The 13,104-nt window shown below is 41.3% G+C and overlaps 1 protein-coding gene across 2 annotated transcripts in view; it reads right to left on the bottom strand.

Moving 5' to 3' along the window:
* Positions 1 to 9,963, bottom strand: part of tafa5l (TAFA chemokine like family member 5, like) — a 44,674-nt gene extending 34,711 nt beyond the window's left edge. Inside the window, exons 1-2 of one of the 2 annotated variants that reach the window (XM_026153223.1) lie at positions 9,640 to 9,963; positions 8,722 to 9,136 (exon numbers count right to left, since the gene is read on the bottom strand). In XM_026153223.1, the coding sequence (XP_026009008.1) occupies positions 8,722 to 8,818 (97 nt within the window). In that variant the 5' untranslated portion in view covers positions 8,819 to 9,136; positions 9,640 to 9,963. Of the gene's footprint in view, positions 1 to 8,721 lie in introns of both variants that reach the window. The other variant, XM_026153222.1, reaches the window with a different exon arrangement.
* Positions 9,964 to 13,104: the final 3,141 nt, after the last annotated feature.

The raw sequence follows: 13,104 nt of genomic DNA on the forward strand, positions 1-13,104 counted from the left end.
GAATCCAGCAGATCTTCTGTGGGAGACTGGAAACATTGCAGGAAAAATTATAAATGTTAATGATGCAGGTAATCTGTCATAACTGATTAGTAGTGGCTGCCTTTATCAATTTTTTAAATGTAATTAAAAGTGGCTAAAACCCCCATTCAGCATCAGCCAGCTATCTCACACAGCACATTTATGCTTTCCTTGTAGTTGTCTTGTGTTTAGGGACACACTAATGATTGTTTTGATTATGGATTAAATCAACTTTTTAAATGGACTGCTTTTATAAAGTGCTTTCCACTTATTTTTTTTTCTGAGGACAAAGCTCTCTGCAAATCCTCTCATTAAGCCACACACAAACACATACACAAATAAATACACATTAGTGGTGGTGTCAAGGTGAAATCTTTGGGATCTGCATCTTGCTCAGTGATGCTTACCCAGCATTTGGGAAGAAGGAAACAGGAAACAAGGAAGGAAACAATTAATGACTGTCCTTTCCAAAGCCCCCCAAAATAGCAAAAACTGCAGTGACAAGGACACAAAGAGGGTCTCTCGGAGACAGAACGCCACCCTCAAAAAAAGTGTATTTAATATTAAGAGGCACAAAACATATCATGTTCACACATTTTCTCTTATTTAGAACCTCTCTGGTGTGATCAAGGTTCACAGGAGCCATAAGTGGTGCTAAAAAAAAAACACAACTGCACAATCCGGTCGTTAAGTCTGACGTCACTAGCCGTGTCTGGGCCTAAACTCCGCTGCGGGTCCATATATCAAACGAACACTATGGCATTACTGAGAGTTGAAAAACTGTCTAAAGTCTTTCATCTTTAATAAAATGATCAGGCATCCATGAAAACGGAATTTATGACATTTAACGGAGTTAGAAGTTAGCAGGGAGTTAGCTCGCTAGCTTCTATCTAAATACAATATAGCATGTCCTGACTGCGGGGTTTTGGAAACAAATGAAAACATACAGCTCTGCTATCACTTCCAACATAAATGAAGACAGAAAACTAAACAGCAGTGACGTTTGTAGGGTTACTGAAGTTTGGCTAGCTGGTATATAATGATGTGCTACGTGACCGCTAGCGACACATCTATGTTAGCATAATATAAAAAAGCTAACTTTTTTCCACTCGATAAAAGTTAACGTGAGTGTTCTCGGTGGTCAGGAACAAATGTAATCGCATGGCAGGATGCTGTAAAACAGGGGTGTCAAACTCAAATACACAGTGGGCCAAAATTCAAAACTGGAACAAAGTCGCGGGCTAACGTTAATATTTATTGAAATATATTTATTCCTCCAGATATAAGAATGAATCTTTTCTTATGGACTCAAACACGTTTTGCTGAAAAACTGAATATGGAACAAGCAAAGCTTAATACTAAACAATATATATATTAGCTGTATAATACCAGTAGGCCAGCTCTGATAGTAATTTGGTATGGCTTCGCGGGCCAAATGTAAGTAGGCTGCGGGCCAAATTTGGCCTGCGGGCCAGAGTTTGACACCTATGCTGTAAAAGGACCAAACTTCATCCAGGAGAACAACTGAGATAATCCATCCACAATACGAGGTTAGTCATTCATATACTGCTGCATGGGCTGGGCTGTAGTTACATCCTAAGGTTTTAAAAACTGAGCTTAAATAAACGATTAGCGGTAATAAAAGCCGAGGGAGGTCAACAGTGCTCACTGACTGTTTTAGGAGCTTTTTGAGATTAAATAGAAGAAAATACAAAACATTAAACATGTTAACAACACAAAAGCCATATTAAACGCAGACTACTTTATACCCGGAAGTAGGATTCGTCATGTCATCACTTAACGACCGGATAAAGGGAAGTTAAAATTCTTTGTGTGACATTAACTATGACCAGTTTCCTGAACAATTTAACCACAGAGGACCTTGAAAATTTTGTCTGATAACTTACAAAGTTACATAAGCACTGGAAAAACACAGTTTGCGTTGTCTTTATTTGTAGAAATGAACACCCTTCCCTGTACTAGGCTTTATACTCTTGTTTATCTGATTCTTTTCTGCCCAACAACTGCTTCAGACCAAACTGGAAGACGTAGAGTGCAGCTTTGGGCCAGGAATAGTACAAAATGGGTACCACTGGTCTTTTTATCTTGCATGCTGTGTCATAATGGATGAAAACTGATGCTGCACCTGAGATGACTCATGACAGGAAGACTAGCATGATAGAAATGTTTTGATTCTTCCACCGTGACTCCACCACCTCTGTGAGGATGACCCAAATGAGCGCAGTGCTCTACACCAGCTCTACAATTTTAGACATAGCAAAGAAAAATACGAAGAATTGTTGAAGCTGGATGGAGCTGAGAAATTGAAAACACAAGTGCCAGCATCAGACAAACCACTTTGTGTGTCAGTGATTTTTAAAGTTCTTTTTCTGGAACACGTCTCCTTACCGATTACATCCCAAACACCATGAAAGAGAGGAACATGCAAACTATCATGTTTTTCAGTCACAAGATTTTGACTGTAACTGACAAAGCTGAGATAGTGACTACTGTAACAGAAAGACACAATGTGCAGTCATGTGAAAAAGGAAGTTGTTATAAGGACAACTGAGCACAGCCCATTCAAAGTATGTAGAAACACCTTTGGCAGTAATAACTTACAGTGATCATTTTCCATATGACTTTCTCAGTCTCTCACATCACTGTGAACGAATTTTGGGCCACTCTTCTTCACAGCGTTGCTTCAGGTCATTGAGAATTGTGGGCATTTGTTCATTCACGTCGATTTTAAGGCTTTTTGGTGAATTTGTTGGGACTTCATCTTTAACACACACCTGCTACTGACCAGGAAATTTACAAAAACCTCTGTTTTTATAGAGGCGCTCACACTTGCTGTTGATCAGCTGCATTTGAGTATCCTGTTAATTTGCATTTGCATTTTTACCCTGTTACTTCCTTTGGAAGCAGCAAGATTGCACTTAGTTTTTCACAGGACTGCACAGAGTGAGAGTGTGCATGACTGTAGTCTGAGCCTGACAATGGACTCCCACTGTAAGTCTTGGTGTACTTAGAATATAACTTTATGTTACACCATTAATTTTTACTGGTATCCCAAAAATCTGTAATAAGAAGACCTTGAATAATTTTCAAATTTTTCTGATTCAGTAATGTGAGTCAGTGAAGCCCAGTGTGGGATTTTCCTTTGGTTTTGGTTTTTGTGTACATAAGTTATTGTCTTGTGGGGTCAAATGACTTTCTTGTTCACACAGAAGAATTTCTATAGTTTATAGTTTATAAGAACGATAGTTTAAAGTTCTTGAAATTGCTTGAAATTGGCTTTCTAATAGATGATAATTATTTCAACACCAATTGTGGCACATATAGACTCAGCTAACTTAAGTAAGAGATCATTCTAAAATACTGTTACTCTGCTTCACGACCTCAAAGGAAGCTAATAAACTCAATCCCACAAACATAAAGGTAATTTCAGTGAGTTAATCTGGATTTATTCGCCACTGCAGCCCGAACTTTTACCTGATCTTCTCCTCATGTCCATTCTGATCTCACAGCTCTGGCTTCTATTAACAACTCAGGATGACATCAAACAGCCAGCTTATTTGACTGTGCATATGGTAGCCAAGGCAGCCGCAGCCAAGTCCATCTCATTACCTTAACAGCACTTGACGCGTGCAGCGCAGTAGGTAGCATGTAATAGGACACCAGGTGAGAGAGGCAGATGTTTGACTGACCCCGTGCTATATGTTTCCTGACATCGCCGTGATCTTCTGCTGCTAAACAAGTAGGGCAGCAGAGCAGTGGAGCATAACATGTGCCACCACTTAATTTCACATGCTATTTGAATACTCTATGTTAGTCCGATTGATAATTATACAAGTGAACAACTCCCTGCTGACGTTAGAGGACCTGTAATGGTAACTATGCAATTTCAAATAAAACAGTGCGAAAGGAATCGGGTGTAATGGTAGGGAGATGTTGGAGCATTTGGGGTGGGATGAATTATGTTATTAGATAAAGAACATTTCTCTGCAGTGTGCTAGCCCTCAGTCAGTCTGCTCCTTGTTGTTCTCTCTTGAGAAGCTGCTCATATTCGAATGCTGAGCTCTGCATTCGAATGACAGAATTTTTTAAGCTGCATCAAGTGTGATTTTCAGACAATCACAAGCAACCACTGAAAGGCACTGCCGCCCTGCCAACTGAGACACCAGAAATGGGCTCTATTTGCTCAAATTTAATTCCCGTGTCAGGTGTGAACACTACTCCACCCACAGGGAATGAAAAATTGAAACTTCCCGTAGCCGCCGTAGGATGGCACTCCCTTGGGGAAAGCGGGGCACAGTAGCTTTAGATTGTCTCCTTTCTCACTAGAAAGCAAAAGCATGCTGTGTAGTCTGCTAACATCATATTAGAGAACTTCAAGATCCCCAAGTTCATTTTTTTGTACAGTTTGTCTGCAACCTTTGTGTGACATTGCCAAGGGCAGCTTTAAAATAGAAAACATTCCCCTTACATCCATCCCCTGCTAGGACTCACAGTGTATTTCAGGTCTGTCCTGTGGTACGGTTCACATGACTGAGATGGCTTTGAATGCATTTCTTTTGCTGTCGCACAGCACAGCTGCAGAATATTACAATACAGAGTGCGCTCAAACAATTTGCTGTGGATGAAAACAGGCTAGAGGCATGGAGAGCGAATGTACAATATGCCTTGCAAATGCAAACAGTAGCGCAGAGATGCCTGTATAAAGCCACGGTGACTCATTTCAAATTCCCCCCCAGATAGCATTCCATGATGCCCTCCTTCTTTACTGCAAACACAGAGAAAATGGTGAACATCAGAGGACTATTACGACCCCATAAGTACTGTACAGTAATGCGGGATTGTGTGAGCTTTAACACTCAAGCACATTCCCTCTCAGAAAATATGATCACGGCATCAGGCAGAAAATAGAAAGGGACAGAAGTCCGAAGGAACATAACTCAAATCATTTACACCACTCTGCCAATGATGGAGCAGTTTCAAGCCCAGAGATTTCCGCAGAGAAAATAACAATGCAGAAATACACTGAGTAGTGCGCTACAGTCAACCACAAGGGAGGTCAAAGCTGACGGCTAGAAAGAATTTATATTCGGGGAGTTATGAAATATGAGCTTTGTGTGCTGCCAAATTGATTTAGCTGTAAAAATTCTTTTCATTTTGTTCCATAAAGATGCTCATACTTTTAAAGCCCCACCGCCTATATAAGCAGGTCTCAATGATTTGCTTACAATTTACAGCCAAGGTCATAATCAAAGTAGGTCTCCCTTTGCATGCTTAAAATGCCGCCTTGAAGAAGACTGGAATGGAAATCATTCTTTTCACTTCAAAAAGTCAGTAATTCTCCGGTACTCTGATTAGTTTAATGCTTGGATGGATAGGCCCTGCTCTCTGAGTTAAAAGAGAATACCAACCAAAGATTTTGAATTTTATCTCTCTGGTGCACCATGAAGATTTGCTTTCTCATATACATCGGGGGGAAATGACCATGATAGGATACAGAATAATTCATCAGGAGTAAAATCGGTCTGGTTTTGATACTTGAACTGCATGAGCCTGTTCTCTGTACAGTCTCGGTGAGTCACATCAAAATGTAGTGACACGGGCCACAGACGTGGCTCATAAATGTGCTGTCAGCCGCGTCGACAGCAGAGCAGGGTGACAGGATAGATTGTTGCACTCACTGGATTATTTAAACAAACCAAAATGACACGTTAATCATGACACGTCACATGCGCTGTATAGAGAAGCACTTTCTGTACAAAACAGAACACCAAGATCAGGAAATCACCCTGTGGTTTCATTTATTTGGGTTGTCCACCTTCTCTTGTATTAAATATATTTTGCTTTACATCATATGTTTCTGTTTGTTTTTCAGAGTCACATTCAATGTTCAACAGGTTTAGATCCGCTAACCAGCAGATAAAATGAATTTGGAGTCTCCTCTCAACCAGAGCTGTTGAATGGAAGAGTCACTTCACCATTTTTTTTTTTTTACAGCAATGGCGGATCACGGAGACTCACAGAAGTTTAGCAACGGGGGTTAGCAACTTATGCTAGCTGCACCATAGAGATATAGCAGCACAGAAGTCTGAGATGTCTTTTTAAAAGGTAGTTAAACAAAAACAAGGCTGTATGTTTTAAGCGTACATTCCAACTGCCCGCTAAGCACTTGCAGGAACTGTTTACCCCGAATTCAGAACCCCCGGTGACTGGACTGTCTTACTCAATGGCTCTGCTTTCAACCCTTTTCAGAGTTCCATCTTCTACTGAGAAAAACAGAGGTTCAGCTTTCTTCACCAACTTGCTGCTAAGTTTGTCTGCTGAGCAGTGTTGAGTGCTGTCATCAGAGCTTTATAGATGAAGGCAGTCACCCACCGCTATTTGCAATCAGACTAGTCTCAGAAAGATTCGAATGCTTGAAAACCCAAACAGTGCATATAAAGAGGCCAAAAAGATGAATGAAAATGAAGGCGAGAGCTGCTAAATCGGTTAGCTACTACAACCGTTTCACATAATCATCTGTGGTAAAATGAGAAATTATGACAGCTTAAACATCCTTAATGGGAAATCCAAAGAAAAGATACCACACTACACATGCTGATAAGTAATCTATGGAAAGAGCAGCTGAGAAACACAGAAATGATTTTGCTGTTGCATCAAAGATGAATAAAGATTTAAGAAGTCTCATCTGAGCAAATTATTTCAAATTAATGATTTACTGCCATGGCAACAGAATTCTGTCAGATGAGTTAGAGCAAAGGCCAACTATCCCTTCACCTCCAGCGAATAAATGTGGGTAAAAATGCAGCACTCCACCCTCCCTTTTCATACTAACTCCGAGGTTTGTGAGTGACAAAGCAGAGATGTGTCACCGCTGCTCCCTGGCTGCACCACTGAACCGGAATGTGGCCCAAGTACGAAAATCCCAGACAATTCCAAATTTATTGTTGAATAAACTGGCAACATTGAGAGCAGCCGACAGGCCATTTATTGTGACCGACGGTGGCCCAATGGCGTGCATGGACAGAGCTGCTAGGCTTTGATTTCCTGTCCTGGTCGCCATGACAGATGGGCTATGAAGACGGTGGAGGCAGCACAGCCTCTAACCTCAAGTTAGTCCTGCTCGCCAGTTCACCGGCACACAGTGTGGCTCTCAGGCCCTCAGGGGCCATACTGGCTGAGCTTTTCATGGAAAGTGAACAGTGCTTTGACTCTAACAGTGATGCTTAGCTATAAATGCTAAAAGAAATACTGCAAATGAATCTTGTTATATTTTTAGACTGTAATGCTAAAAAAATCAGAGCTGCTTTTATGAGTGCAGTAACTGGTCAGTCCAGCCAGCTTCAAATGACTTGGTTTTGATGATTATATATATATATATATATATATATATATATATATATATATATATATATATATATATATATATATACATATATATATATATATATATATATATATATGACACATTTTATTCTAAAACCAGTCAGCAACAAACAGGGAGACTGTCTACCCCAAAAATCATATCCAGAGGTTTTAACTACCAGGCCATGCACGGGAGATCTCACTTACCCTGGGAATATATGAAGGGCAACAAAGTTCACAAGAGATTGATCGAGTAATTTGTACAATCATGTGCTAATGAGATCACTTTCAGATGAAAACGAGTCAATAATAAATGGCTGTGGGGAACAGGAGGGTAGCTGTGGCTCCTTGGATAATATGCACAGGCTTGAGAGGGGTGGGAATTAGAGGCTGGTGACAGCAGCGTTTTTGGGAGAAAACACTGCAAATTAGAGGCAAAGGGAGCACATTTCAACGCGCAGGCAGTTCATTTTTCACATCAGTGTCTACTTTTGTTCCCGGCAAGCTGCCAAAGACATTGATGTAGGCACTATCCCTCCTCCACAGTGGTAATTATGCTGCCGGCCAATGCTTGATTAAAAGATCTAATCTGCAAACTTAGTGTTCAGCATCTCCCAACAAGTTCCAGTACTTTAAGCCTGTTCTCTGTCTCTGACAGCGGCGGAAATGTTGTGTTATGGACAGCAGCCAATGAAGTGCAGGGAAACATCCTTTTGCTTTCTATTCTGTGTCAGGGTGAAGGTGTAATTGCACCAGTGGATGCATTATTCAAGATGAAAACATGGCTTGGAAGCATATAAAGGCCTTAACCTAAGTGGAAAAACAATAGCTGAAGGCTTTCTGATGTTTTTTCACCTAAGGCTCAGTTATAGATTCGCCAAATTACTATCCCACATGACAGCAAAGAGCCTGATTTTTGGTCCAGCATCAAAACAGAAAAAAATCAGGGTTGTTTGGGTTGAAGGTTATAACTATTCTTAATGCATTTCAGATTCTTAAAAAGTGTTTTGGAAATGGTGGTCTAAAGCTCCTAGGTACATAATAGTGCTATCAGACATGATGAAACTGTGCAAAATAACATCACTATACACTGAATGGGAATATTATTACTGAGATGCCAAATCAGGCTGCAAAGAGGTTCAACAAGGTCACCGTAATTTGACTTCTGATGAGCACAGAGGCTGTTTAATTGGGCGTAATAGGAATTTTCCCCCAGAATGACAGGATCTGACCACACCATGTGCAGCTGCATCCCAATAAAAAGCCCTCAGAGACCTTGCTGCTGTTGGCAAAGTAATAAATAGCTGTAAGTGCCCTTACCCTCTCTGAGCAGATGGGAGTAGATGAGCCAGAGGAGCAGTAGGCAGCAGAGTGACGCACCTCCACCTGCGGAGAGCGTCTTCACTCCAGACTGCATTCTACACCGTCAGCCTTTGAGATTATCCAAACTTTGAACACTTGTGCCACTCAGATGTCAAGCAGATCAGCGGAAGAGTGGCTAATCCAGTTGCATCTCCAAAGCCTGACGTGGGCATCCATTTTGAGGTTATAACAAAAGAGGGACCGATAGTAATCCCCCTTTGCTTTTCAAATTCCCTCGGTGAGCCGCATATCCATCCAGGCTGCTTATCACACACACATAAACCCACACAGACACACACAGGCTACAATGTCACCAGATCTGGCCAAGTTTACGCAGCTGTGCTTTCAGGAGCTGGAATTCACTTTGATGCTTCTGCAAGAGAAAAGAGGGGGGAAAGAAAAGAAAAAGCTGGAAGTGTGCAGATGAAGAGGAGGAAAGAGCAGCAGTCCCCCCCGCGCAGTTTCGATTCCTTACACGGAGATGACGATGCTGGCAATAAATTCAGCCGTTTCGTCCTCTTTCGTCCTCTGCGCTACGTACTGTTATTATTATTCCCAACCAACTTCAGCACCTAGCCGAGCTCTGTGTCACTCTACAAAGAGACGCGCAAGTTATCCCATGCGGACATGACGATCATTCCGATCGGTACCCAAACTTGTCCGAAAACGCGACACTCCAGACTCTTAAAAATAAATAAATCAAATCTAAAGGCGCAAATGCGTCACGCTGCCACACACGCACAGTCTGCATGTGCACGGCAGCGCTGCGAAATGTCAGAAGAGGAGCGGCGGGGTCTCACGCAGCGAGCAACCTCTGGACAAACGCACTGTGCGCGTCAGCACGGCCGGTGCGGTGAAGTTGGGCACACTTGTCACCTGTATGAGCCTTTGGATGCGATCTGGAAGATTCTGAGCGACCGTGTCTTGCTGCTTTAAGTTCGAGGATAAGCACCGCTCCACGCCAAGTCAATGGTGCGGTTCCACCTGAGCGTGGTGAACCAGCCTTATTCTACCCCGGTCGGGTGCATTTGCATGCAGGCGACGCCGAAGAGGAGGTTTCCTCCTTTCACTCCATGGCAGAAACCGTGCTGCTGCTGCACCCTGACTTCCCTTCACTTACGACGTTTTCAAATGCTCTCTCTCCCTCCCTCGCGTGCGCGCGCGTTCTCTCACGCGCAAAAGATGTCCTAATTCCTTCCTCAAAGTGTGAAAAAACTTTGCGGTCCCCCGGCTATAAATCGCAAACTGTAGATGATGATGTTGCTTGTTTATACACAGCAAAAGAAGACCAGTATGAGCCCACGGGGAGAAACAGAGCGGTCCCAGCTTAGCACATTCTGACACTTACTTTTCTCCGTGTCCTTATGCCCCGTTTTGGAGGTGGAAAACGCCCTTGAGGGCCTCATTGTCTGGGGACTATGGTTAACATTTAGCACACTGGCATTCCGGGAAAATGTGACAGGTCTGCTTCTTGAGAGGTCCGTGTTATAACATGTGCGTTGCCTCAGAGCTCTTTATGGCAGTATTATATACTGTCTAATATCATATCTCACAAGTCTCAAGCGTGCACACACAGAGGCAGGTGTGTATAGATGTATGCGTGTATAGGAGAGAGAGAGGGAGAGAGAGTTAAACTCCTGCAGATGCCAGTTTATCTTCTGAAAGAGCACCATTTAAGACTCCCTTGCCATTCGAGGACCATTACTATAACTCACCTTCCATACACACACACGCACTCACCAGATTCCATGACCAGTGAATGTGCACTTTATTAGCAGATGAAGAAGTTCCCCTTGTGTGCTGCTGTGCTATCAGCCTTTCATTAAATGTCTTTTATGATGACGTATTGGCCCGGGCCGATGCCTGTCACGTCAGCGTGTAATAGATGAAAAATGACAGGACCTCACAATTCTAAGACTACGCATTTGTTATATTAAAAGGATACTTTGCGGATTTTCCATCTGAACTTTTCTGCACTAGTGAAACCATTTGCAGCAGCTTACTTTACTTGGCCGGTGGAAGAGCTACAAGCCCGGGCCGACTGCTGAGTTGAAATGTATTTTCTTCTCTTGTATGCAGTGAGGCTCATCCAGCTCTCAGAGTTAAGAACTACGTTTCCGTCTGTCTGAGTGACGTCTCAGCAGGGGTTCCAGTGTAATTAATCATAATCCATAACTGTAACTGACAGGGTTTCTGCCAGTTTATTTTTACCCATCATATTTATTTTCATTTTTACCAATGAGATACAGACGGTTTTTCCGTACTGAATTTGGGAATGTGTGAAGTAATAATAGTAAGAATGATGCAGTAATAACATAGTAGTAATACATATGCATTTTCGACGTGCTGTGCTTAAGAAAAATATGAAAGATTTCAAAGCTGTGACTGATTCAAGAGGATGTGCGTGTGATATAAGTGATAATATACTTAGTAACTGAAGTGCTGTAGTTAATTATGGTTTTGATGTACTTGATTATTTCCACTGCATACTGCTTTATGCTTCTTCTCGTCTTTGTTTAGCTGATAAGCCTGTTTATTAGTTAAGTTGAATACTAAAGTCGCATACAAAATATATGATCAGTTTCATAATTTGAAAATGTGGATCATGATTTAAACCACCCAGTATTTAGTCATGTTGATTATATCAATAACAGAACTCCAACAATCTACACAAAGAGGGCCTTTTAGCGGCCATTCTACTCTGTTTTGATGCTAATATGCCTGCAACTGTTCTTCATACTGCTATTATGAATGTTTCTATATTAATTCATCTTTAGTTACATGGTCATTTTTGTGTGAGCAGATAAGTACACAACTTTATACCTGTGGTGCGTTTTGTCACGTGATTGTGAAATGTATTAGTTTGGATTTAGTTTCGTAAAAATTAGCTTGTTTTTAGCAAAAACACAACCCCAGAATATAATATGTATGATATAAAAGATGGACATGGACAATTTTTGGAGCTTGGTGTGGCCACATTCAGGTGAGCAGGTGGAATGCTGATACTTAAGCATCACACAGACACAGGTACCTGGTTATTAATGCTAATTAACATGCTAAAGATTTCCCTCAGAATTGTAACACAGACTTTGGACTTCTGAAGCAGTCTGTTAGTTCCACTGTAAAGCACAGGGCACCAGCACCACAAATGTTTGCTATTTCTTGAGACAAATTAGTTTAGTTGACACCTAGCAAACAACTACTGGCTAGATCCACCCATGTTAGAAATGTGACGGCCCCCAGGCTTCAGTACCTGGTTGTTGGGACATGATGAGTGGCTCACTGGGAGTGATGGCTGACACCTGGGCTGGTGTGTTTGCTTGCTTGTACTGTAGGTGCTGAGGTACTCAGTCTTTTTCTCTCTCCTCCAGGTTACTTGATCTATTGAACATCAGCTGCTTTATTTTTTGTTCACTGACACAGCACATGTTCATACAGCAACACAATGCATATTTATTTATCTCTGAAATTGTTGCGCTACCCTTTGAGCCAGGGTTGTGTCAACACCTACCTGTCACTTAGGCAGTGAGGTCCATACTTTAAACAAAGACACAATTTTTATAGTTTTGCCTGTTTACACCATCACTGTGGAATTTAAATCAAATATATGTCTGAAGTACAGGCCTTCAGCTTTAATTAAAGGGGTTTGACACATAAAAAGTAACTGAGCAAATGACTAACAGTTTCAGCAGTTTCAGGTCAGGTGAGGCCTGATCCTTTATTATTCCATGACAAATTTGGCACATATGCTGAAAAAATACCAACACTTGGAGTTCATTCCAAGTGTTGATATTTTACACTGGTTATATTTAAGAACAGAAACATTGCCAGAAAAAACGTCTAAACAGGTCTGCACAGCTCTAGAAGAAAAATATCTGAACATTTAAAATTAATGAGTTATTCATTAATGGCCAGGGTTTGTCATCCTATCATAACCCAGTGAAGCATGCTTTTATTAAATACAAAACTGAATGCAGAAAGTCTCATAAACAAGAAGTAACTCATGATAAATGCAAGTAAGGCAAGAAAAGGAAGCCTTAAAAGAATCTTAACAGATGATAATAATAATTTTTTAAACAAAGTCCCTCTGTGTACCTGTCGCAAAGGGGAAAATCAGCAACAGAGATCAAAAATGCTTTTTGTACAAGGTTATGAATATGTTTATTTTTTGCTTTAAAGCTGGGCTTTTTAACACGGGAATCTGTGGCGAGGGACTCCCCTTTGGACCATTTGCTTCCAGCTCTTAAGGCTATTCGCTGTTTGGTTTTTACACACTGAGGTAACATTTTGAATTTAGGACATTGATCAGCTGAAGTTTTGCTATTCTAATAAAGTGAATGA

This window comes from Astatotilapia calliptera, chromosome 20 (assembly GCF_900246225.1).
Source record: "Astatotilapia calliptera chromosome 20, fAstCal1.2, whole genome shotgun sequence".
NCBI lineage: Eukaryota > Metazoa > Chordata > Actinopteri > Cichliformes > Cichlidae > Astatotilapia > Astatotilapia calliptera.